General features: G+C 52.2%; 1 protein-coding gene across 1 annotated transcript in view; it reads left to right on the top strand.

The window, feature by feature from the left end:
• stx8 (syntaxin 8) overlaps positions 1–27,512 on the top strand; it is a 48,856-nt gene that overhangs the window by 333 nt on the left and 21,011 nt on the right. Inside the window, exons 2-6 of the mRNA XM_035397549.1 lie at positions 615–714; positions 1,089–1,183; positions 1,531–1,641; positions 5,220–5,347; positions 7,957–8,049. Of these exons, the coding sequence (XP_035253440.1) occupies positions 615–714; positions 1,089–1,183; positions 1,531–1,641; positions 5,220–5,347; positions 7,957–8,049 (527 nt within the window). The remainder of the gene's footprint in view (positions 1–614; positions 715–1,088; positions 1,184–1,530; positions 1,642–5,219; positions 5,348–7,956; positions 8,050–27,512) is intronic.

Below are 27,512 nucleotides of genomic sequence, written 5' to 3'. Positions count from 1 at the left end.
ATCCTACGCAAAAGCACAGTAAATTGTTACTTATTCTGTGTTGTCGGTTCGAACTAGCTACATATAAATGTTAGTTGATGGTATTTTACTTGCTAAATCTACCGCATCATGCTAGTTGTAAATGAGAATCACGAGTGCTTGCTCTATCGACGACATACTAAGAATACTGGAGCTGTTGTATCATACTGTCACGTACAGTACGTAGCTAGTTTAATACAGCTACTTGGGATATTAAGAGTTAACGATATAGATAACTAGAATAGAAAGCTTGAAATATAGCAGCAAATATTCATGTTGACTAGCTAGCTGTAAAATCGTGTGTGCGGTATCCAGTTATTTATGTGTGACTTTACAATTGCTAGCCTTCCTGTGAGCAGCCTTTATGTGGAGTTATTATGAACAGCAGACACATGTCATATGTATATGTGGCTTCACTTCACAAGAGAGTAACGCTAGCGGATCAGGAACACAGAGATACTGTATTATGTTCACGTTATGTCTGTTAGTTAACGATACTGAATGTACTTGCTTGTACAATAAAGACACATTTGAATACAACTCAATTGTATGACGTGCAGCCTTTCTAAAATAGATCTCTCTTCTCCGATCTCTAGGTTACAGAATTATGATGCCACTTGCCGTCTCGCTCAGGAAATTGCAGAAAATATTCATGAGAGGAACAGGCAACAGAGAACTGGAGGGAATCCCGCTAAGGTGAACAAGTTAATTGTTATCATTATAGGGATGATAAGAAGGATTATTAGGAGCCGCTTAATATTATTGAATCACATAGCACACCCCCTCAACCAGTGGAACTTTGATACATGGCTTCCGTTTTTTAAAAATGTATAATTTACCGACCAATTTAATATAATTTACAGCGTTTAGCTGTCTATGTTAAATACCCGTCTCAAGGGTATAACAGCAGTTTGGCACTTGGTGTGGGAACCAGCATCCTGTTGGGTGCCAGTCCAGTTCTTTGACCTCCATGTCACAATGCTGGTCAGTTGCGATTGAATTAGTCAGTCGTGTTTTTTGTCCAGTTATGATAACTATTTGTACTTTGTTCCTTTTTTATATTTGTCCAGCTCAACATGAACCTGAGAGCATCTCTCCAGAGGCTGAAGCAGCATGTGGCCCAGCTGAGAGAGACTCTTCTCAGGGCTGCATCCTCGCGACGCATGTATCCTTTAAGCCCCTTTTCAGTGACTGGCCCTCCTTCTCCTACCTGAGGAGGAATGCGCTTAACATGATGGAAACAAAAGTCATTAGACGAATGAAGCATTTAGCCAAATCCGACTCGCATTGTGAGGGGAGTTGTGCAAGAAGCCCTGAGAGTTCCATCCTGAGTTGGGCGATAACTGTTTTTACCATTCACTGCCTGTAGAGGGCAGTGTGCTACAAAGAATGAGATCCCTTCTGTAGCCAGCGTCTCTGTTCTTTCTTAAGCTCCCGCATCCCTGGTCTAATAAGACGGTGAAAATGACTTGAAATTCTGTTTGGCGACCTTTAACGCAACAAAACCTTCAGAATGCAGGCGGAAGCCGACAGAAGGCAGAACCTCGTGGATGATCTCGTCACGCGGGAAAAGCAGCTCAACGCCATGTTCCGGGGTGATGTCACAGAGCCAGAGTCTTCAAGGTACTTCTGGCATGGTGTTGATTGGCACTGGAATCTGACGGTGCTTCTGCAGACAAGAGTCTGGTTGAAACTAAATAAGCTAACAAAAGCTATTAGTACATCTCACTTATGAAGCGTTATACAGGCAGCCTGGCACATCTACCTTTGTCGCGCTGTTGGATTAGCCATATGTCTGATGGCTGCTTGGGTCCGGAGGTGATTTAAGTGAAGAGTTCAGCAGCTGTGACCGTGGTCAGCTGCTCTCAGAAATGTGCAGATTTCTTCCCCCTGACCTGGCCTGACCCTGTTGGGTGACCCGCTCCGGGACGGTCGGAAGTGTCTCGCTGCCCCCTTTTCTCTCTGGCTGACCTTCTTTCTTTTTTGATTTCCTTCGTTAAGCGTTCAGTTCCGCGCTGGCGATCACACGCTCGGCGCTGTCCCGAAACTGAGCACGGGGGGGCTGTTAAGGGAGAGTAACCCCTCAACCCCGCTTTCGCGCTTTGACACCGTCCGCTGAGCCCCACATCCTCTCGCGCGCGGGCGGTAGGAGAGGCTACACGCCACCTGCAGGCTGCGTCCTGCGTGCGCGCACGACCCTTATTCCACCCGACAGCTCGGTACAGTAGCTTGAGAAGAGGGCAGTCATTATTCTGTATTGAGCCTGAGCTGGATGATCCGTGTGACATGTATTTGGACAGGAAGGGAAGTGAAGTTTTGTTGCTGTGTCTTGAGCTTCCTTTTTTTTTTTATGAACAGAAGGTCTGACTCCTCTGTCAGACAGCATCAGGCTCTTGCAGAACGGTCTTCCTGGGGCCAGGAGCTAAAGCAGAAATCCACAAGTAGCATCATATGCCTCGCATGTAAAGATGGGATTTGCAGTGGCAGTGGAGTAAAATGACTTGATGGTAAAGTGAAGAATCAGTCAGTGATTTATGAAATTGAGGGGTTTAAGATCTTATTTATCAATCTGAAGCAACTTCTTTTGCGTCTTTTACTGCCTTGCTGATTTAGATGAAACCATGTGGTAATTTTGCCATTAAAAGTTGAGGTAAAGTTTTAATGTTCATTAGGCCTATTCCGATTACTCTGGTATTGTTGGTGAAATTCCAACTAATTCATTCCATGGCCATTTTTTTCATTGTGTGTCTTTACTTTTTAAAGTCAGACCAATACAATATTATTTTATTACTTTAAAATAGGATTTTGGGGGGGGGGGTTGCCAAGTGTGTGGTCTTTCTCTGGGGTGTGGGAATTAGCCTTGCTTGACTAATCTAAGCCATTTCATTTTATTAAGGGGGGGGGGGGGGGGGGGGGGGCTTACCATATTCATGAAACAATACAATTTGCGGAAGATTAGCCTTTAATCAAGCAGAAAAGGACGCGGCGGCCATCTTTCAAAGCTTAGAACCTACTCCCGCCCCCCACCCCCACCTTTTTTCCTCAGAACCGTCTCTTTTATATTTGATCGTAAAGCAAAAAGTTGTAATTAGTTAGATGTGACTCTCAGAATCAGAATCAGAATCAGCGGCTTGGCTGCGCTCTGGCGTGACTGGGATCGGCTTGATTAACTTGGCTTGCCCGGCGGGCGCCTAATTGGATAAACTTTCATCTTCACGCCGCCGACACCGCGGGACGAGAGGCGGGAGGAAGCGCGGTGCTTCCCTGCTGCTCCGCCGCGGGACAGTTACCAAACATGTCGGGAAAAATTAGCGCCCGGCGCTAACCTCTAGTTAACGGCAGTTGCTAGCGGACGACCGGTCGTAGCTCGTTGCAAAAGAGAGACGGTACTTCAAATAGCCTCAAAATGACCTCTTCCTGTGCGTGTAGTCCAAAAGAAGAAGAAGAAAAAAAAGAAGAAATTCAGCGGAGGTGAAGCAACCTCGATTAGCACCAATCACGGACGGTCTGTTCTAAACCCACATAAGGATTTGATCAGTTGAGCTATTGCAGTTATGCTGTGCAGCTGACACTATAAATGACATTCCTCTTTTATTCCTGATGAAATTCCATTTCTGTTTTTCCGCAAACTGGTCGACTCTTCCATATTACAAACAAGTCCGTAATAGTTTTTTTCTTGTTTGTAGGTGAATTACATTTTCTGTAAGACGAGAATATGCAGTTCAAGAAACCGATATTTACTATGTATGATCAGTACTACATAAACACGATTGTTGAAAATGAAATGATTCGCATTGTCCATGGGAAGGGCTTTTTGTGGCATCAGGCGAGTGATGCTGGTGCGTTCTTGCTTTTTCAGCTCGGGCACTTCTTCTGGTGACTGACAGCACTGTGCTTTTTGTGTGTAGTTCAGCTGTAGCCTGGCCGTAAACTGATCAGACAGCACACACTGCTGTGCGCTCACATGTTTACTCTTATGTTTCCATTTAGCATGTCCCAAACACTGGCAGAGAGAGCAAACGGCCAAGATTGAATAATTTACCAAAGACGTTGATTGGAAACAGGTTTTCTTTTGGGGGTGGGGAATGGGGGGGGGGGGGGGGGTGTGAGGGGGGAGTGGAGATTCTTTCAGATTTTTAGTATTGGCAGCGTAGATGATGTCACAGTTTTCACAGACTTCAGTGGCAGAGAGCTTTGGCAGGGTGTCTGGCACAGTAAGGATGTCAGTGCAGGTTTCTTCTGCAGTGCTTAGTGGTGTGCCCATCTCCACAGCCATTCATAGGTTTGTATGCCATCTGGCATTAATGGACTGTGGTGTGAAAAGTGCTCTCGTGAGGGAAAAATTAGGTTTTGGGGTAATATGCCGGGACATCGTCCTGCTGGAGAGCGACTGACCAGGGGGTTGTGCCCTTACCTTATTACTTAAGCCCTTGTTTTTGACCAACTATTGCCAGAATTGTACCAATTTCTATGTTTTTTTTATATTAGTCATTTAACAGGGGCTGAATATCCAGCTGAGCATTGGGGCTAAAGGCTAGGATTAGGCACCTCGTATGTAGAGAAACACTCATGAAGTCAAGCCTACCTGTGTGTCTCAGAAGTGATGCTGCCCTCTCGCCAGTAGATGGTGCTGTGCTCATGACTGGCGGTTCGTCTGAGGCAGTCTGCTGCTTCTGAAAGGACCTTGAGTCCTTGCGGCAGCAGGACAACCGCATCGAGTTTTGGACCCGGCTTTTCTCGATTAGCGCAAGAATAGCATAAAACCGCGCGGCGTTCTTAACGCAGCCCCAGCAGGCCCCCCTCTTCAGTCTGACGCGTCGTTGCTGCTAAATTCATCTGCAGCCGCTGAGCCTGCAGATAATAATCCAGAACGGTTTCCTGCAAACCCTCTCCGTTCTCAGTGCACAAAAAACTCTGCCTTGGCCTAAAGTTAGTACACAAACAAACATGCCTCCTCAGGAGTCCTTGTCAACAGCGCTCAAAGGAGGAAATGGTATTTAATATTTCAGGGGTTGCAAATACGTTTTTGTTGTTTCCTGAGAGCACAGATTAGGTATTGGGTGAAACACAAGTGCTACGGATGTGACTTCCTCCAGCAGTGTGCGGTCTGTTATTCCTGACACTGAAATCGATGTTGAGCGTTAGCGCTAGTCGCGGCGGTTGACGGACAGGCGTTCTGTGTCGCTGTGCCCCCCCCGCAGGTCGACCCTGATGACGGGGGGAGGGGCGCAGGGGGCCCCGGCGAACCCCTGGCTGATTGACGAGCCGGAGGAGACGCGGGGGCTGGGCTTCGGGGAGATCAAGCAGCAGCAGCAGCGCATCATCGAAGGTGAGCAGCCAATGGGGAGCTCTAATGCTCCTCAAGCCCCGCCTACTGTGGTATTCTGTTATTGCACACGCTTGTACTCATGCACGTACACATACGTGTGCATAGACACATGATTCATATACATATGCACATACACATGTATGCATATGCACGGGATGCATATAGACATACATATGCATATTCACGTGCACATGGATATGCACATGTATAAACGCATACGTATGCATGTACACATACACATGGATGTACATATTCACATACGTATACACATGCACATACATGTTCATTTCCTCGTCCACGTCCATATACACATGCACATGCATATGCACACACTCGTTCATATACACATGCACGTGCACATACACAATAACATGCATATGCACACACTCGTTCATATACACATGCACGTGCACATACACAATAACATGCATATGCACACACTCGTCCATATACACATGCACATGCATATGCACACACTCGTTCATATACACATGCACGTGCACATACACATACACATGCATATGCACACACTCGTTCATATACACATGCACGTGCACATACACAATAACATGCATATGCACACACTCGTCCATATACACATGCACGTGCACATACACAATAACATGCATATGCACACACTCGTTCATATACACATGCACGTGCACATACACAATAACATGCATATGCACACACTCGTTCATATACACATACGCGTCCATATCCACATGCACATGCATATGCGCATACGTCATGTGCTGGGGGTGGTCTCTCTCTCTCTCTCTCTCTCTCTCCCCTGGCTCTGGCGCTTTTGATGTCCCGCCGGGCGTGCTGTTAGCCTTCATCCCGTCGTTCGCGGCGCCTTCATTAGTGTTTTTACTGGCCAGCCTCGTGCCCGCGCAGCGCCTGTGCTTTAGGACCCTTTGTGTCACGACGGTTAAAAACCCGCCTCGGGAGTTCACGAGCGGAGCGTTCGGTTCGGGGGAGGGGCTTCTCGAGCGACCAGGCGCAGTTACCGTGGCGTCGCGAGCCAGGCGTGCAGGTAACGGACGTGCTTCCCGTCAGGGGCGCGGAGAGGGAGGAGCGCCCCCTACAGGGCGTCTGTGCCACCCTGCCCCCCCACGGCTTCGTTAGAATAACAGCAGGAGGAGCGCACACGGGCTGGGGGGTGGGGTGGCGGGGGGGGGGGGGGGGGGGGGCGCAGCTCGCCCTGACCCACCCCGGGGGGCGCGCTGCTCCGCACTGTCAGGGCTGGAACCCAACACCCCGTCCTCTCCGCTCTCCCAAATTGTTGCCCCGTGAAATCACGGCGCAGGAAATTGCTTCCTCCTTCCAAATTGCTCATTTGAGGGGAATTTAGTATTTTCTTTATTGTCTTTGCCCCCCTTGCTTTTTTTTTTTCGGGACATTTTCGAGCGCATACGTATGTATTTGTGCACGCGGTTCGAGCCACGCTGGGGGGGGGGGTGTGTGGGGGGGGTGATTGCACCTGGAGAGTCCCTGCAAGCTTTCAGAAACCCGCTCAGAGCAGCTGGTGCGGGGACCAGGATGTGCACTCTGGGCCTTGGGAGTGACTGCTGAGTATCGGGGGGGGGGGTGGCGGGGGGGGGGGGGGGGGGTTGAGGGTGGGATGCAGCCACTGTGCCCCCACCCTCCCTGTCACATGTGTACCCCACACAGTCTCACAGCCACCCTCAGGCTGGGACAGCAAGCCTCCTGTGCACAGTGCTGTGGAAGCGCTCTCCCCGCTCCCCTCATACCCCAGAGGGGATGTGTCACTCAGTCCTGACCCATAAGCCCTTCAGTCACTGTACAGTGCAAACAGGGGAGCAGGTAGCTTCCTGCTGTCCCTCCTCTCTAGCTTTGCTTCTGGGGCTGCCTCTGTACCGGCCTCCATCCGTCCATCCATCCATCCATCCATCCACGCATCCTCTGGGTGGACCTGCCTGTCGACGAGCCCATTTGACAGTCTTCTACCCCATAAGTGGAGATGCTGTGTCATAACAGATTGCTTGTTATGACACAGCCCTCAGCAGCCACAGTTAGATGACCGTGGTATAGAGGTCTGAGGTCTGTGCACGGCGTCTGCCTGTGAGGTTCTGACTCACAGCGGTCTCAGTTTTCATCACTCAGAGACGTGGTCCTCTGTTATCTGGGTCCTGTAGTGCCGCAGGGCCTGTAGGGCCTAAAATAGCTCCCGGGCTGCAGGGGCTGCGTGTGCCTCTGCTGCAGAGCTCTTGAAGTGCAGGTGTGGGAGTGAGAGTGCTGACTGTGGACCCCGTTGCTCTCAGATTCGGGGGGAAATGAAAGTGGCTTTGCGTAACAGTTTCGTGACCTGAAAGCAGTCGCTGCTCAGAGTGACACATTGCTTTGCCAGCATCGATGACCTTAAACCTGATCAAAAGACGCACTGCTTTCCTCCTCATTTCAATGCAAAACGTGCAGTATTATCTATTGCAGTTACTGTTAATGCAAAGATTGTTGAGCAGCGATTGTAGCAGAGGGATTGTGGCTGTTGGGGATGGGGACGGGGGACGGGGGCCGGGGGGCGGGGGATGGGGCGGTGATGAGGAGTGACCTGTGATGAGGCTCTGCCCTTATTCTCTCCGCAGAGCAGGACGCCGGTCTGGACGCCCTGGCCGCGGTCATCAGCCGGCAGAAGCACATGGGCCAGGAGATCGGTAACGAGCTGGAGGAGCAGAACGGTGAGCGGGGGGCGGAGTCAGGGGCGGGGTTACTGAGAGCCGCGTATCGGGAAGCACGTCAGACTCCACAAGCTCTGGAGCGGAAAATGGAAAGGGTCGACGCTGTTTGACTAAAGGGGGCAACGCTGCCGTTTAGTCTGTTTAGCCTACATCACAGCGTTTCCCTCTGAGTCGCTGCGCTGAGGTGCTGCCGCTTGTACTAGTGTGAGTGGCTGCGTGTGGATTTCCTGTGTTGCTAAGTGCTCAGAGCAGCACAGCTCTTCCTGCCCTGGGACTGTCTGTGCTCTGAGTGTGTGTGTGTGTGCGTGTGCGTGTGTGTATGTGTGTGCGTGTGTGTGTGTGCGTGTGTGTGTGTGCGTGCGTGTGTGTGTGTGTGTGTGCGTGCGTGCGTTTGTCTGTGTGCGTGTGTGCTTGCGTGCGTGCGTGCGTGTGTGTGTGTGTGCGTGCGTGCGTTTGTCTGTGTGCGTGTGTGCGTGCGTGCGTGTGTGTGTGTGTGCGTTTGTCTGTGTGTGTGTGCGTGCGTGCGTTTGTGTGTGTGTGTGTGCGTGCGTGCGTGCGTTTGTGTGTGTGTGTGTGCGTGCGTGCGTGCGTTTGTGTGTGTGTGTGTGCGTGCGTGCGTGCGTTTGTGTGTGTGTGTGCATGCGTGCATGATGGACTCACTCCCCGCCTGCAGGATGCAGTTTTCACTCTCTGAGCTGGAGACTCACTCATGTGCAGCCATAAGAGAGGCTGTGTGTGTTTGTAAGTGAGAGGTGAGAGGTTTAGGCAGTGGGCAGACAGTGAGCGCAGCTGTAGGGCATCTCCTGTCTCCGTGGTGTAAAAATGAGCAGGTGTTTGAGCTGGGTGTCTCCTGGGTGCAGTGCACTGCTTTTGGCCAAACATTGTCCTGTCTACAGGTACGCTGTATGTGCATATATCCGTATCTGCATTTATCTATCGGTCTCCTATTCTCCGTTTCTCTTTCTCGCTGTTCTGCTCACCCCCCTCCCCTGAGGTGTTGGGGGCTCCTGTGGCAGGAGGCACAGCCGCAGGCAGTGTAGGGGATCGGGATTTAGGGGGACGCCGGTCTCCCTCTCCCTCTCTCTCTCTCTGCTGGGGAACGGGGCGACGGGGAGCTGCAGTTCGCCAGGCGGCGCGGGCGCTAGGGGGAACAGAGTAACGGCAGTGCGATAGAAGAACGCGGCTCCAGGTTCATTCGTTCCCCCGCTGCTTTTCTTGGCGTTGTCGAGGCATGCCACAGTGCCACAGCTCTGGGGACCGTATAATTGCGGACGGCCGTGCCTCTGAACGTGCTTTTCTTTCTCCCCCATGTGTGAAAGTGATGACATGATTGGTGTTCTCCCAGAAGAGTCCCAGGCCCTGCTTTTTGGGGTCGACGTCTGCATCTGGCGGGGGGGGGGGGGGGGGGGGGAGACTCGCCCCCCCACCCCTCCGCCCCCCCACCCCTGGCTGCAGAGCTCCTTTGGAGTCCCAGCTGTGCCGTGCACATTCAGTGCCCGTTCATACGGATCTTCAGCTAAAAAGCCATGCGCGGATATGGACCGTTATACGCACAGGCCTTGTTTATTTTTTATTGCTCGCTCCGCATTAGGCAGGGTGGCTAGGTAATGTAATGTGTTTGGCTTTCTCAAAAAGTACTGGCTGCGTGACAGAGACGGGCCTTCCAGTGGAATCGGACTAATGGACCTAGTGCTGGGAACAGCAGGGAGCGTGATCATCGCTGATCTGCGTCAGTCACTGCGCGGCTGTGCCTTATTGTTTTAGTCTTCTCTCCTCTTACCTTATTCAGCTAGATGATCATGTTCTAATGTGTGTGTGTCTGTGTGTGTGTGTGTGTACGTGTGTGTGTTTATCCTTCCCTATTTAAAGTATGACATCAGTTCTTCCATGAACGAGATCTTAGAAAGAGGATGCTGTAACTGAGAATCTTTTTAAAGAAGGCGAAAAAGCTGAATTTGCGACAAAGCCCTGCAGTTGCATAAGCACTGAATGCACCGGCTGTAAAACCCTGAATGCACTGGCTGTAAATCCCTGAATGCACCGGCTGTAAAACCCTGAATGCACCGGCTGTAAGGCCCTGAATCCACCGGCTGTAAAGCCCTGAATGCACCGGCTGTAAAGCCCTGAATGCACCGGCTGTAAGGCCCTGAATGCACCGGCTGTAAGGCCCTGAATACACCGGCTGTAAGGCCCTGAATGCACCGGCTGTAAAACCCTGAATGCACCGGCTGTAAAGCCCTGAATGCACCGGCTGTAAAACCCTGAATGCACCGGCTGTAAAACCCTGAATGCACCCTGAATGCTCCAGCTGTAAAACTGTCATGTTTTTCTGCTAAGATAACACCTTTTTTTTAGTGTGAGAAACCAGCACGTAGCTGAAGTGTAGAAACCTGAAACCCGTCACACAGACTGTGAGCTCAGTAGCAGGTCTGAGACAGACCAGCCTGCTCCCCCTTATCAGGAGCAAGCCCGGAGCAGCAGGAATAGGGAGCAGCGGATTCAAGGATCAGCCTGACGGTTGAAATGCCTCGCCGTTGGCGCGCTGAATTTACAGCTCTGCTCAGAGTTCAGCGAGCGTGACCGCGTGACCGGGTTATTTACGGTCCCGGGGGGGCCCCCGCTCCCCCCCGCCGCGTCCGGGCGAGTTATGGGAGGGCCCGCGGGTCCCGGCGGGGCAGGACAGGTGGAAAAACGGGGCGTGCATCACGCGGAGTAAATCTGAGGGCCTGGGAAGGACTTCAAACGCCCCGGGCCCGGGGAGATCTGGCCCCGGACCCTCCCGGGGGCCCGATTTACGGGCAGAGTCAGCGACCGTGTCCCGCGGCCCACCGCCGCCCCCCCCGACGGGGTCAGCTCTGGTGGGACGGGCGCGATGACACATTTAGAGAGCCCCCCCCCCCCCCCCAGCCCCCGATTGGCCCGGTGCTCGGCCGCTCCTGGGGCACTGCGTTTCAAGGTGTAACGAGCTGTGCCTTCCGCCGCACGCTGGTTTGCTGTGGAAATTAGCGAGCGTGCTTTCTGTTCCGCACGTCTGAGAAAGACGGGCGCAGATGTGTGAGCTTCTCTGAGACGGCCCTGGATTTACGAGGGTGAGGGTGGGGAGGCTGCTTCTGCCAAAATGAAGCTTCTGAGCTCCACACGCTTGTCTAGGAGCTGTAAGTTCTACTGTGGACCTTCGGCTGATTCATCGGGTTAATAAAAGGAAAGAAAAGGTAACAGAACGGCAGAATTCTTTCATAGACGGGAGGAAAGGACTGAAAATGGGATGGAAGGAGGAATTCTTCCTCGCCGATCCGATTCTTTGCTTTTTACGGCGTCCTCCTCCTCCTCATGTCTGTGCGAGTGAGGGGAACGGGTTTGGGTTGGCCTGTGTTGCCCTTTAAACAGATGAAGCGCTGGCGATGGCCGGGGCTCCGCCTCGCCCCCCTGACCCCGGGGCAAGGAGGGCTGCCGCTCTCTCCTTTTTGGGAAGAGGCAGAGGAGAAGGGCAGCGATGAAGGTCATGATGAACACTGAACCACACAGGCCAGAGACGCTGCTTAACGCTGAGCCACACTGGCTAGGCCTCTGAACACTCTGAACACAGATGCTGCACAGGTGACATTCATCACCAGCACTGTGCTGTGAATGCACACTGAGAGCCTTTTCACTTGCGGAAATGTCTTTTTCAGATGGCAGATATTGAAAACAGAACAAAAAAGAAAGATAAAATCTATTACATGTCCCGCATGTGGAAAAGGCTGTGCCCAACATTCAGCTTTTTAACTCCAAAACCAACATTATTCTCACTTTATTGATGTTGATATTTCTCCATTTTGGCCTGTAGCTATGACCTCATCAGCCCCTGTCGGTGGCTCCTGAGTGACGGACAGCCTTGTAAACGTGTCTTTATTCGCGGGGCTGAAAGGTTGGGCTCATGGGAGCCCTGTCCAGCATGGGGCTCAGTGTCTCTACATGCAGCCCTCTCAGTGGCACAGACAGGGAGAGTGTGGGGCCCCAGAGCCCCTCTAGTACACACACACACATACATACTCATACACACACACACACACACACACACACACACATACATACTCATACACACACACACACACACATGCGCATACATACATGCACACACACACACACACATGCGCATACATACATGCACACACACACACACACACGCGCATACATACATGCACACACTCACACACACACATGCGCATACATACATGCACACACACACATGCGCATACATACATGCACACGCACACACGCACCTGTGGGCGTGCGCACACACACATACACACACGCACTCATACTCTCACACACACACACACACACACACACACATCGCTGGATTTCCAGGTTTCCCTGTCTGCGTATTACAGGCCCCATTGAAAGGGCTGGCACGGTGGACTAGGACCAATCAAACGCATAGATGAGTTCATGTGTTTTCCCCACGCTCCCTGCCCGTTTGATGTTACTCAATCAAAAAGCGTTTCCGTGTCGACCTAGCTCCCCAAAGCACCCTCCTCATAAACCTTTCAGAGAAGTTACTCATTGCTTTTTTTGTCCTGATTTCTCCCCCCCCCCCCCCCCCCCACTCCAATTTTGTATTTTATAAATAGACCTTGCTCCTATGATGACCCCCCCCCCAAATGCGCTCAGTCATCAAATATTCCAGAGATGATCTTTGCGAGGCGCGCACTTGATTTTGCTCACGTCGTTGCTCGTAAAACTTCAGGTCCGTCTCCGTCCATCGAGAGGCGATATTCTGCCGGTATTTGTACGGGGTGATGACTCCTGGAGGGGCGGGCCTCTGTTTCTCTTACAGAGAGTCTGTAGCCCTTTTTTTTTTTTTTTAGTACTAACGAGATCTCTCCCCCCAGGTCAGCAGTGTGAGCAGGGTCTTAACGAGCTTCTAACGAACGGCGGACCTGGGGAGAAGTGTTTATTATCCTGGAAAGGGAGTGGCCTCACAGACCGGCCGGACCGGCGTTTCGGGAGGGCGGGAGGGGTCTCCGCCCCTGGCCCGCAGAAGTAGTCATCCGAATAAATAAACGGTGCTAACGACGCTAGCGGTCGCGCGGCGCGGTCGGGGGAAGCCGGAGCCCGGCGGAGAGACTGATTAATCGCTCCTCCTGCTCTTCCCTCGCAGCTGTTCCCTGTTAACCGACACAGTGCCTTAATTAATCGGACGGGCGGGGCAGTTGGCCGTGCTGAAGTTCTGCTGTCGTTACCGCGTCGCCGTTGTCTTCTCCGCAGCGCGGCGGAACCGCCCCCCCCCCCCCCCAGCCTCTGACACGGAGGCGGCCGACCTACCGAGGATTTATCTCCACCTCTTTAATGCGCACCAGAGAACTTCCCGCGCGATGCGCTGTGTGTCTTAACGTGTCGTGGCGGCTGGCTTTTTGGAAAAAAAAAAAAACCGCGCGTTTGCGTCCCGTCACCCTCGTCCCGGTCGCGACCTCGTGGCCGTACTTTGATGTTTACGCTAGACGCGAACGATCGGCGACGTCGCCATCGCAGCCTTCCCGCGTCCTACGCGCGGTTGGTAATTTGACGCTCGTGCTTCAGCGGGAGCTTACGCTACCACTCCGGTCCGGTGTCCTGTTTCAGGGAGCCGCTCCGCTGGCTGTTTTTCGGGGGCGTTTCGGCTCTGACTGCGCGCCTCACGGCAGATTTATGCACCCTGGGCTCCAGCGGCTGAGGTTGTCCCAGGACCTCTCGCAGCTGTCTTCGGTTTTTTTTGCGGCGCTCATGTACTTATTTAGAAACTTTTTGGGAACTGTTTTAGGAGTCTTTTTTTTTTTCGGGGGGGTCTGGCGGTGATGCTGCAGCTCCTCACTTGCCTCTCTGACAGGTCTGAAGGGCCTGAGTCGGACACTGTGGGTTTCCGCGTTCTCGCACGGACGGAAAAACACTGAAGATCTGGGCCCGGGCCAGAATCTGACAGACAAGGGTTCCAATCGAGGCGGAGCTGGGGGGTTTTTTGTGGGGGGGGGTGGGGGTGGTTTGGCAGGGGCTGGGATGAATGATTGTGGGGGTAGAGCAGGTCACGTTCATCCATCTTGTTGACCTAGGTGCTTTCACTATGGTCTGGCAGGAGGGCAGAGAGTAGTAAGACCTTTGAAATCTTCTGCTTCCTCTGTGCCAGACTTCCACATGCTTTTAGAACTCCCCGGTGCTACGGTACCCTCCCGGCAGCCGTGGGCTCTGATTTGGCCTCGTGCCTCTGAGGTCATCATCTCAAGGCCTTCAGGCCCCGCCCACTTTAGCTTCCTGCCACATGAAGGACACAGCGGACCTGTGTTAAATGCTGCTCGTCACTGCAAACGGAAGAAACTCCACTTCCGTACCTCTATTGAACATCTGTTACTGTCAGCAGTAGTCATGTTAGTGCTATTCCAACAACTTCTTTTCTGCAGTGAAGAGCTAGTGATAAAAATAAAAATTAAAAAGAACAGGACAAAAAGGCCAAGATGAGTCGATTTCCTTTATGACATGCTAAAAGGGATGGTTTCACTTTCTGAGGCAGGCCTCTGAGATCAAATGAGCGGAAGCAAAGGGGACCTTGTGCTTAACACCTGGGGGCCCAGGGTAGCAATCAGTCATGCTCTCCTCTGGCTCCTCCCACTTCCATCCCCACCCTCGCCAGCCGCGCTGTCGCCGCGGGAGACCTGTACCCCCCCGGAGAGGGCTAACAATGACGTGAAGGGACCCCCAGTCGGGCCGTCGCCAGGGGGCCCGTGTCGTGAATGAGCCGGGGGTTTTCAGCAGGGGGGGAGGGAGGGGGGCATTAGGCGGACAGAGAGAGAATTTGCAAAACAACAAAAAAAAAAGTGTCTTCCATCAATGGAATCGTTCACTAATCCGGCAAACGGATGGGTTTGTCTTTTGTGCTTTCTCTCTTTCATTGTACTGAACCTCATGACCCCTCCTGCAGTCCTGACCTCCCAGGATGCTCTGCTCTGCTGGCTCTTCTGATTGGGCTGCCAGAGTGAGGCTGAGGTATCAATGCTTCGGGACTGCTGGAAGTGCTCAAAGACCCCTTAAAAAAATCTGTTGTGATTGGCTGTGTAGTTGCTCAAGTAACGCTCCTTTTAGTTTTCATCTCAAGTTTTGCAGAAGGTTTTTCATGGTCATGCTCTAGGGCTTTACCCCAGGCTGGAGGTGCTGGGAGTGGGCTGCAGTGTGTGCATGCTGCCTGTGGCGATATGTGGCAGCTGCAGTACGCTTCAAAGATCTGTCCGATCAAGATGCTAAGTGCCTTGCTACACTGGGGCAGCATAGGCTGCAAAAAGCCAGCAATGAGCTTCGCTTGGTGTTAATTACAGTAGAGTACACTGATGGATGTCTCGGTCCTGATTTGGGTACAGGCAGGGATGTGCCTGAGTGATTGAGTGTGTGTTCAGCTTGGCATTAGCTGTTGTGTTTGAGGCACATGATCCCTTGTGGCCCGTTCACAGCTCAGTGATAATAGTGCGGAATGGCTGTCCGTATGCTTGACCCTTGACCCTTGACCCCACGTTAATGGCACTGTCACGGGTACATTAATGCACTGAGACCCTCCTGCGTGGAAGGGCCAGGTAAAGAGGCGACATATTCTTTCTTTCAGGCAAAGCCCAACACGTGACATCATATATGAATATGTCTTATATGTCATAGATATGTCGTCTTTTCATTGGAGCAGAGGCATGGTGTGTCATAGGAGCTGCTCTCAGATTTTTTTTTACAGACAGTGTAAGGCGTCCTGCCCAGGGTGCTGTCCAGGCTACGGGGCTACGGTCCCGCTGCTGGGTCTTGGCTCTGGTTCTGGACCGGATACATCTGGACCGGGCCGCTCCTCAGGAGCGGCCGTAACGGGTCCAAGATGCCGGCGAGAAGCGAACCGTATAACTGCGAGCCGTCGGACCACGGATAAGACAACCGTGTGGTGAAGTTTGGACTAACTCCCGTCCTTTTGTAGTGGTTCCAGCTTGCGGTTGGGCAGTAATGTCTAAAATTCACATTGTAATGCTTTGACTCGGTACGCTTAGTGATATTTTTATTGTGCGATTTAAAAAAAAAAATTTAAACGTGGGGCAGAACTTGTCCAATTCCCGCCCTGATTTGGGACGTCCAATTATACACGCAACCGCAGCCGCGTTCATGCGCACACCCCCAAACTGCCAATTCGGGGGAGCGCGCAGACGTCCAGGGCTCTCCTCTGAAACCCGCGGTCTCGCCAGCTCTAGCTGATTCTTTTCACACCGCAGACCGCAGCTAAACCAACACAGAACGGGGTCAGAGGAAGACCTTTTCACGGGCGCCCGATTGACCAGCAGAGGTCGCCAAAGAGCGTTTAAATGCAAGCTGAACCCGCTGAACCCTCCCATGCCTCCCTGCTGCACGTCGTCCTTCGGTCGACGCGTCTGGCAGGACGCTAGCAGGACGCTAGCGCGGTCTGGATTTGATTCGAGACTGTGGGCCTTGCTGTAACCTCAGTGCTAAAGCTAGCACAAAACAGATTGGTTTCTTATCGACTGAAAATGTAATAAATAATGACAAAATATAAATTGAAGTAAAATATCTTTTTTCACAAAAAAATTCAGTTTTGGCTTTTTTTGCTACTTAATTTTCAATTCAAATTTTACCCCCTAAACTTAGGAATTTATAACTGCAAATTTTCTTGAAGTTTTTAAATCCGTCTGCGTGCAGTTCGCTCTCTAAAAGGAACAAGGAACAGGGAGCAGCACCAGCCCATTCACAACTCCAGGTTTGAGCGGTGACCGATGTCATGTGACCACGTTACCCCTGGCACCGAACGCCCTCTCCGAATGCAGAACTTGCGGCGGGGATGCACAAGTATTTCCTGGCCACACAGCTTACAGAACATGTGGTGGCAGTAGCAGTCCTCTTTAGCAGACATTGCGCATGCAGCCACAACTTGAGAGTTAAAAGAATATTGTTGGAATGCGCAGGATTGCAACATGGCCAAGCAGTGTAATTTTAATTGAACTTTATTGATAGCGGTGTAACATTAGCCTGTGCAGTTTGCTAATACTAGCTAGCTACTGCACGACAAATTTGTCGGATTGCTAACGGATTTGTGATCTTGTGTTATGTTCTGCTGTGGATAGATGTTTGGATGCTGTGCTTCAGATGGTATATTTGGTATGTTAGTTAGCTAGTGTTAGTTACAGTTGGAGCATTTCCTGCTTACCTGCCATGCTAAGATGAGCCAGTTAAATGGCAAACAAAGCACTGATTCCCAAGCTTCGGTTTCACTTCAGTCCTGTGTTTTAAGTGCACGTGCCACCACAAAAGTATCACATCCTGCTTTTTCAACAAAACACTTTGTCTCACAATATCCACAATATGGCCGAATTCATACTGTGGCGCTGTATCATAAAGGTATTCACATTAATGTAAGTGTTCCGCCCACCACTAGTTTCAGCTGTTTCTGGTTTTTTTAAAGAGATGTAATTATTGTGCTTTCTTCTAATCAAGTGGTTTTCTTTTTTTTCCGTTGGATACGCGGTGATTCGAGTTACACGACAAGCGCAGACGGGTCCGTGCAGGTGAAAAATGAATAACGAAATCCTAAATATGTGAAAAATGAGACGGAATGCGGGATGTTTTTCTAGAACACCTGCCGGGCAGCTCGGGCACAGCGAACGCGTTGAAGGCGCCGAACTGTGGGCCTAATCTTGTGAAGCTAATGCAAATCTCACGGAGGACTCCAGATCTGAAAATGCCTACAGCGCGTTTGGGGGTTACCTGAGAGAGGGGGGGGGGGGGGAAGGGTGTCGATTAGGCAGCTGTTGTTTTTTTTCTTCTAATTTTTAATTCCTGTTGGGTCAGGGCTTTGGGGCACGTTTAGGAGAGGGGCCGCTGACCCCCCCCCTCCAGGGGGGTCGAATGACCCTGACTCTGCAGCAGAATTGTTGTGACGAGGCTTTTTTTTGGGGGCTATTTGTGCTTGGAATGGCTGAATTAAAAACTCCCATCCAAAATTAATCATCCCGTAATGGCCAATCAGAGGAAGGCTTCCAGAAGTGCACCCTCAGCAGAAAGATGAGGCTGAACAAATCTGAACAGTGGAAACCTCAGATCTCAGGATATTTCAGCCATAGAGGAAGCGAGAGTTGTGTGCTGGGGAGAGCGGCGAGCTTTGTGTGGGTAATTGCGCTATTTGATTTGGCACGGAAGCCTAGCGCATCGCGAAAGGGCGGCCCGTCGAAGGTGTGGAATTGCTGTCGGACCCGCAGCAGCAGCGGCAGTAAATGTGGGCGTCTTGCCTGGGCTCGGATGGACGGCGTTGACAGAAGCCGAAATTGGCGCGATCTCGAACAAGTTCGTGATAATTACGCGTGGCGTTCACGGAAATTGGCGGGTCCAGGTCGTTGCCCTGAAAAGCCTTCTGGGTAAAAAGTTGGTCGGTGCGCCTGAGGCAAGCTGAACAAACGCGGGCAGAGCCCCTCAGACCGCGTGCGGCGAGGAAAACGGCGTTTGGTTTGATGGCGGAGCTGAGAGGCGATGTGGGAGGTGAGGCTGCGCAGACTCTGGTTACTCCGGGCCCAGGGTCTGAAGCCCAGTTACGTTTCGATGACAGCGGCACGTCGGCGTGGGTTTTTTTTAACGCTTTAGCGTGTAACAGTTGCGCTCCCGAGGCGCGGCGTCCCCCCTCCCCCCCCCCCCCCCCCCCCGCTGTTTTATGAAGTATGGAGTGCCTGCGCACATGTGCTAGCCGCCGGACCCACCCACGCTGTTCTGAGGGGGGGGGGAGGGGGTGCTCTGAGTTTGGAAAGCCCCAGGCCTGGCAGGACCAGGGCCCACGCTGTTCTCTCCCCGTAGGGTTCCGTCTCCACGGGAACACTTCAAAGGCCTTTTAAACCGCGCCCCTGGAATCCGTGGAGGATCGGTTGGCGATGGCGGTTTGAGGGAGGCAGCGGGCCAGCGGTGGGGCTCCGACGCTGGAGGCGGGGGGGCCCTGTCCCCGTCCTGCCCGCCGCTGATGATGGCGGTGGCAGAGGCGGTGTAGGTGGGCATGGCGGGTGCCAGCGGCCTGGGCGTCGGCCCGAGGTGTCGTTCCCCCACCGTGGACGTTTCCCATCAGCCCCTGCAGCGCACGCATCCAGATGTCCCTGCCACACACTACGGGGAGCGGCCCTCCCCACCAGCCACCTCCAGATCGCCTGGCAACAGCACGTGCTTTCACAAACAATTCATTGTGGGTTCTGATCAAAGAAAGCGTAGACTTCTAAGTAGTCACCCAAAAAAAGATTTGAGTGATTTCACCCACTCCTACTTGCGTGATATTTTAAGAGTCAGACAGTGCCTGCAATTCTTTCTTTTTTTTTTGCTGAAGATGTAATATAACTGATGAAAGGGAAATTGTTTTAATGCCTTTATGGGTCATATTTCTGCGTTTTGGGGTTTAATTCTGAGAAGCAAAAAATCTAATGCTGCTGTGATGTTAGCTATAGCGCCGTCTGTCCATGTGTGGTGCTGACCACCTGTTACTGGCTCACGCTCCTGAGAGACATTAAGCACCCGTGTCTTCAGTGCCCTGGGAGAGTGACCTCCGGTGGCGAGGGCAATCTGTGGGGTTAAATCACTTCATCAGAGGGTTATCTAAGCCTGATGGGATCCATATGATCTGGCTGCAGGCTGGCTGTGTTGTCTCGATGCAGTGACTTTTCCAAAAAGAGGAACCTTCCGGAGGAGTGAGGTCACGGTTTGAGTTGGGCGCTTTGGGCTGCAGTGTGGAGAGGATTCCCTTCCCTTTCACCTTGGACAGCTCTGGGGCCTGGCTCTAGGGCCTGGGCCTGGGGCCTGGGCCTGGGGCCTGGTTCTGGGGCCTGGGGCCTGGTTCTGGGGCCTGGGCCTGGGGTCTGGCTCTGGGGTCTGGCTCTGGAGCCTGGGTCTGGGGCCTGGTTTTGGGGCCTGGTTCTGGAGTCTGGCTCTGGAGGCTTGGTTCTGGGGCCTGGCTCTGGGTCCTGGCTCTGGGGCCTGGCTCTGGGGTTTGGCTCTGGGGCTGGTGTGAGAGATCCTCCACTCTGTTTACTCTGTGTTAACCGCTTTGTTTGAAGTCCAGATCTCACTGCCTGCAGTCCTGCTGTGTGCGTGTGTGTGTGTGTGTGTGTGTGTGTGTGTGTGTGTGTGTGTGTGTGTGTGTGTGTGTATGCGTGTGTGAGTGTGCGTGTGTGTGTGAGCGTGTGTGTGTATGCGTGTGTGTGTGAGCGTGTGTGTGTATGCGTGTGTGAGTGTGTGTGTTTTTATTCTCATGGGTTATTACCGCCTGCATAGCTTAGCGCTGTTCGCTGTGGAAGGTCCTAGCCGCGCTGAAGAGCGGATTGGAATCTCTCTAGACGCACAGCGGGCTCACAGCAAGGCCGTGAGTGCAGACGACCTCAGTGACCTGCTTTTCATCCTCAGAAACGCCTCACGCTCTTACGCTCTCTTCCTGAGAACACGTTTGTTCAGGAAGGGGTGAATCTGGCTCCGCTGCCCCCAGCTGAACATCTGCCCTGAGGAGCGCTGCCGGGCCGGGCCGGGTTCGAGGTTCGAGGTCGGGGAGGTGAAGATGGTCGTTTTCCGCCGATTTCACGGCGGAGTAGAGGGCGGGGCGGGGGTGGGGGGGGGCGTCCCCTCTAGAAGCCCGGAGGACCCCGGGGACCGCGGCTCACAGCAGGGACGCATTAGCAGCCGCTCACCGCGACCGACGCGGGCAGCGAGGCTCTTCACGTTTCAATCACGCGATGCGCTTCGTTAGCATTCCCGCTAGGCGAGCCTTCCGCGGGCGCTGCACGGAGAGGGGAACGCGGAGGGTGCGATCAGGGGATGGACACGGTCGCATTTCAGCTGTAGGTGCAGAGAACGTGTTGTCATCGTTCTGTTATCTGTCTTTGTGTGCGTCAGATTCCCCTCGTCATGGTGGTTTATATGGCATTGGTGCAGAGTCACACTCAAGTGTATGCGACTATTTTAAAAACATTTAAATAAATGTGAAATAGCCAGTAGTGCAGGTCAAGACATTCACAGCCTGTTCAGACATATCAGTAACCGTTCCCTTCGTTAACTTTAAACCCAAAAAATTCAACCCAGAAATTAGGCTGTTATGTTTTTCTTACTTTAAGAACAGTTCCTGTAATTTGTTTGACGTACAACATCCACCAGTTTGCCCCAGATCTAAAGCGCACAAATTGAACCTGTTTCTCATGGAAGGCATTTTCTCTCTCCTGGCAGTGACTGTGGCAAGTGAGAAATTTTCCTCTGTCTCGAAGGGGAATCCATCCAGGAGAATTCAGAGGCCCTGTATTGACCCAGCAACCCAAATATTTTTGTAGGCCAATATATATTCCCTCAGACAATCCATTCGATATATTTTATTGCACAATTTATTCTGTAAAATTGGTTTGTTATTCTGGTGGGATTAAACTCTTGAAAGTTGTGCAGCTGCGGCTAGCCAAAGTGAACGTCTTGCCAGACTACCTGGCTCGCTCAATATATCACAATCAAGATTTCTTGCTCGCCAGTAAGCTATCAAAGCAAGGTGTTTGTTCGTTAATAAAATATATTTATGAAACATACAGTGTACAAATAGACTACTTTATTTAACCAGGTCCAGCCCGACTGAGCTGCCTGTGTTCAGTAGGAGGCGTCTGCAGATGGGGCTTAGCTCCTGGCTAAACGGGGGTGAGGAGACACGTTTGTTTGGTTTTTGTGGATCTAGTGCATTAAAGACTCTATGGTTAGTACAGTAAATACTGTGGTTTGTGCAGTAAAGACTCTGTGGTTTGTGCAGTAAAGACTGTGGTTAGTGCAGTAAAGACTCTGTGGTTTGTGCATAAAAGACTTTATGGTTAGTGCAGTAAAGACTCTGTGGTTAGTGCAGTAAAGACTCTGTGGTTAGTGCAGTAAAGACTCTGTGGTTTGTGCAGTAAAGACTTTATGGTTAGTGCAGTAAAGACTCTGTGGTTAGTGCAGTAAAGACTCTGTGGTTAGTGCAGTAAAGACTCTGTGGTTTGTGCATAAAAGACTTTATGGTTAGTGCAGTAAAGACTCTGTGGTTTGTGCATTAAAGACTCTATGGTTAGTGCAGTAAAGACTCTGTGGTTTGTGCAGTAAAGACTCCATGGTTTGTGCAGTAATAGACTCTATGGTTAGTGCAGTAAAGACTATGGTTAGTGCAGTAAAGACTCTATGGTTAGTGTAGTAAAGACTCTGTGGTTAGTGCAGTAAAGACTCTGTGGTTTGTGCAGTAAAGACTCTGTGGTTCCTGCAGGAACCGTAGCAGCTTATGTGTGTGTGTGTGTGTGTGTGTGTGTGTCTGTGTCTGTGTCTGTGTCTGTGTCTGTGAGTGTGAGTGTGAGTGTGAGTGTGAGTGTGAGTGTGAGTGTGAGTGTGAGTGTGAGTGTGAGTGTGAGTGTGAGTGTGAGTGTCTGTGTGTGTGTGTGTGTGTGTGTGTGTGTGTGTGTGTGTGAGTGTCTGTGTCTGTGTCTGTGTGTGTGTGTGTGTGTGTGTGTGTGTGTGTGAGAGTGTGTGTGTGTGTGTGTGTGTGTGTGTGAGTGCTGCAGAGGCCCTGGGGTCATTGGTCTTGAGCAGTTTCCGTTCCTTGTTCAGATGGGGGGCTGATACGGGCTATCAGTGCCGGGGGGGGCAGGGGGGGGGGGCAGAGTCCAGGGAGATAGGGCGCCTCGTTACAGGGCCGGCCGCGTTTGATGAGGCCTGTTTACACCCCTGCGCAGCTTCTGTAGGGCTCAGGTCCAACTGCTCTCACGGAGGGAGGGATGGAGGGGAGGGAGAGGGGGAGAGAGAGAGGGAGGGAGGGAGGGAGGGAGAGAGGGAGCTCCGCTGCACTCCTCCGCCTTCACCTCAGGCGTTCTTCCCTTCCTCCGAGGTGGCTCTAGGTCAGCGGGAGAAAATAAAAGCCGTGTGTGGCCGCGCCTGCGTCCCCGCTCTTTGCGACTTAAAGTATGTCGCTTGTGCGGCGGTGCGCGTCTGTGCTGAGGATCGGCTACGTAGACCCCGAGGCCACGCCCTCTGAGGGTGACACGGCGGGAAACGCTGCCGTATAAACGCTGACTCGGGAGCCGTCAGTCCGGGTGAGTTACTCCCGCAGAGTACAGGGCGCTTTGACCGTTCCCGCTGGACTTCGCTCACGTGAGCAGGGAGTGCGCTGCTGTGCCACCTCCACACCACCAGGGGGCAGCAGAACGGGTCTCTGTAGACTCGCTCCTGCTCGGGGAGGAGGGTGTTTAACATGGCGCCCGGACCCACCTGCAGTAAGTGTGGGATTTCAGGAAACGTGACGTCGTGATGCTCCAGTTGGAGTTTCGAAGTTTGTTTCGAAGCCCCCCGAGGAGGTTTTCACTTTCAGTAAACAGTCCCCGCCTCCTCATTTCCCTCGCCGCCCTGATTACAGTGTGGGACGTGTGCAGTTACAGCTGTGCGGAGTGGAGCACGTTTCCTCTAATCTTTCATTTGCGTGCACATCCAGCCTTGCAGAAAGAGTGAGGGCCCTCTCAGTGAGGAGCTCTGCTTCCTGTGCTGATGGGAAGTTGTTTCAGGCGCACCGTACCCAAACATTTTCATTGGCTGCGGTTTGGGCGCCACGCGGCCTCTCTCAGCCGGCCGCCGTGTTTCCTCAGCTGTGGAACAGGTCTTCATCTCTGCTCTAGCGCTCCTCCTCCTCCTCCTCTCCTGCTACTCTCCTGCTCCCTGTCCTCCTCCTCTCCTCCTCTTCCTCCTCTCCTCCTCCTCTTCTCCTCCTCTCTCTTCTCCCTGTGCTCCTCCTGGCTCCTCAGCAGCAGGCCTGGCGGGGCAGGGCGGGGGCGGGGCGGGGCCAGGCAGGATGCAACGCGCGCTTAGCGTGTTGCGTGTGCGGAAGGCGTGCGGATGTGCAGCGTGTGCGGGGAGTGCAGTCGATGACATGCTGCACCCCAACAGGAAGATAAACACATTCCTTGCCAATCAGGCTCGTCATGCACCAAACTGGAGGGAACCGGAGTAAAATCACGGACAGGAAGTAGATTGCGTTCGGATACACAGAGCACTTTGAGGCTATCGCTGCGGCCTTTTTACTGTTGCACGTGTGCGTAGCAAAGCGGCGAACCTTTTAACCAATTACGGCAGCATTTTAGCTGTGACCTGTAGTCTGATGAAGGAAAAATACGATAGAAAGTTTGGGTTAAGGAGAAGGGTGAAATGATTGGATTTGTTGCAGTTAACTTTTCCAGCATGTCTCATTCACGGTTGGCTGTTTTAACCACAGTGTGGTTGACTGTATCTTCTGTAATTGATTTACAGCAAGTCCCAGATTCAAGTCCGGTTCCACATCTGCTCTACCAAACACAACACAGGCTGCAATGAAAAGACGAAACTATCTATGGAAAAACTATTGTCATATACATAAGCTAATAATGAGTATGCATGTTTAATGTCAATAATTTTATATCTGCGAAATTGTTCCCGGGGCACTCAGCACAGCTGCCTTTACTGCACTGAAATGTTATATATAGAACGGCTCTGTGTAATTGCTAGCAAGCTGTAGTTCGGGGGTGGGGTCACTTGGATGAACAGGACGTCCCCCATGTCTTTTCAGCCAATGTGGTTATTTAGTGGTATTTCTGCCTCCTTGTCATTCATATTTTTTGTGTAATCATCTGGATTGCAAATGTTTACCTACATATTATCACAAGCCATATTGTTCTCATTGAGAGTACCTGAAATGTCCTGCCTGACTTAATGTCCCCCAGTATTATCTGCTGATTAGTTTTTATTGGGCCTGCAGTTGTGAATCATTTATAAGTTACAAATGAGTTAATAAAATCTTTTCGGCGGATCTGATGAAAGAGGTTTTATTTAGCAGAATTAGCTTGCTGGCAGTCCATCAGCTAGCGCTCAGGAGCTTTTATGACTGATAACTCCTTCATTAACCTGGCGGATTTACTCAGAACTTCGACCTCGTGATAGACCACGGATACACGAACGCAGGAGGAAACTCAGAGTCAAGTGTAGATAGGACGGAGTGTAGCACAGTGTGTAAGGAACTGGGCTTGTAACCGAAAGGTCGCAGGTTCAATTCCCGGGTAGGACACTGCCGTTGTACCCTTGAGCAAGGTGCTTAACCTGCATTGCTTCAGTATATATCCAGCTGTATAAATGGATACAATGTAAAATGCTATGTAAAAGTTGTGTAAGTCGCGCTGGATAAGAGCGTCTGCTAAATGCCTGTGATGTAATGCAAGTGTCATTTTCCACATTGTATTACAGTCAGCCATACGTAGCACCGGATGCTCCTCTTCTGCAGAATTGGGGAGGTGCTGCTCAGCGTACGGGGCGGGGCTGCGATCTCGCGGGACATCCGTGGGGTTGCCCCGCTCCACAGGCTGTGGCCCGCATGCCCTCGAACCCGCCCCGTGTGATTCATTAGGAGGCTGGTCACTGCTCATTTCTGAAATGATGCTTTTGCTATGAGTTCCCCACACGTTCTTCATTTCTGAAGGGAGAACAGCAGCTGCAAATGAACTTTTTTTGTCATATTGTCATAGTGGTTTTATCTTTTTTTTGTTTTGTTTTTTGACTTGCGTAAGTTTTTCGAACGTCATAATACACAAGCGTTACGGTGACTTTTGGCACACTGAACAATGGAGAGGGGGTGGGGTGGGGGGGGGACAGAAGCAGGTTAGATCCCGTGTTTCCAGAGCAATGCATGCTGGGTCGTCGGTTCAGGCTGCAGATCAAAGCGTAGCCGGACGTCAGAGGGGTCGGCTTTCTCCTCTAACCACTCAACCCCCCCCTCCGGAGGGAAGCATCGATTTATGCACACATTTCGCGCCTTTTCTTTTTCCCCCCTTTCGACACCGCTGCATTTCTGCAGCAGCGCCTCCCTCTGGACGCTCTGCGGCGTTGCGCGGTTGACACGGCGACGGCCGGCCCGGCAGCGCAGAGCCGCCGGCGCTGGACTCCGGCGCTGCGTTCACGCGGACACCCTTCCTGTTTACGTCTCTCCTGCTCCCTCCAGTTTGCGCGTGTCACTCCTGCTCCGTCGCCGCGGTAATGAAGTGTGCTGCTGTAGTTTTGTCTGGGCCGGCCTGCCCGTTTCCGAGCCCCCATGCCCCCCCCCCCCGGCGAGGATTTTGGATTTTTTTTCCGGCACCCTCAGGTTAATCAGCGCCCCATTGTTCTGAGCCCAGGGCCGTGGAGAGAGGTGGATCAGAACCCTGTGTCTCTGGATCAGAACCCTGTGTCTCTGGATCAGAACCCCTGTGGCTCTGGATCAGAACCCTGTGGCTCTGGATCAGAACCCTGTGTCTGTAGATCGGAACCCTGTGTCTCTGGATCAGAACCCCTGTGTCTGTAGATCAGACCCCTGTGTCTCTGGATCAGAACCCTGTGTCTGTAGATCAGAACCCTGTGTCTGTAGATCAGACCCCTGTGTCTCTGGATCAGAACCCCGTGTCTGTGGATCAGAACCCTGTGTCTGTGGATCAGAACCCTGTGTCTGTAGATCAGAACCCTGTGCCTCTGGATCAGAACCCCGTGTCTCTGGATCAGAACCCTGTGTCTGTGGATCAGAACCGGAGGGGAGGATCTCACATGGTTCTCTCACGCGACTCCTGGCTCTTCAGGCTGAGGACACTCAGGCTGCCTGCAGAACAATCTCCCGCTGACCCGCGTCCGTTACCCACCCAAACCGGGAAGAAAGTTTCCGTGTTCCACGCTTGCATTTGAGGAGCTGTCAAACTAACTTTTGTCTTTTGAAAGCGCCTTCTGAGCAAGTCCTTATTTTAAAAACTTCCCCCTGTCAAAGTGAAAGATTCAGTCGAAACCTTTCTTTCGCAAGTAGGGTCAGTAGCCCGTCCAGCTGGTGTGTGGAGAGTCTGTGCCTGCCTGTCTGTTCCACCTGAACACCTGGTTGAGGGGGGGGACGGGGGTTTTGCTGGTTTTTAGTTGCACAGCCTAAGCTTCCCTGACCTCTGGCATGTCCTCCCTAATTCAGACAGGGTCCTGGGTGGACTCCCCTCTGCTCCAGGTGCGGGTGCCGGGGCGGGGCGGGGTTCGGGTCGCTGGGGAAGAGCTCGCCTTTGAAGTACAAACAAGCGGGGGAAGCCCTGCCTTCGCAGCAATAAATAAGTGGGGTGCTATTCGTTTTGGCGGTGGGGAAGTGATGGGTCCCCGGGGGGCATGCTGGGGGCCCCGTTACTGAGGGGGAGGGCGGTGGAATCTCAGGGCACTGGCCCCCCGTTCCAGAACTAATCCGCTCAGCTGCACGGGGGCTTCTGACCACCAGATGCGCAGTGGAAGTGTGCTGGAGATTTCACACTGCACTGGTCCAGGGGAGTGAGTTATTGTGCATGTACACACACACACACACACACACACACACACACACACACGCACACACACACACACACACACACACACACACACACATACACACACACACACACACACACACACACACACGCACACACACAAACACGCAC

This window comes from Anguilla anguilla, chromosome 2, assembly GCF_013347855.1.
Source record: "Anguilla anguilla isolate fAngAng1 chromosome 2, fAngAng1.pri, whole genome shotgun sequence".
NCBI lineage: Eukaryota > Metazoa > Chordata > Actinopteri > Anguilliformes > Anguillidae > Anguilla > Anguilla anguilla.
This window is presented reverse-complemented; position numbering and strand designations above follow the sequence as displayed.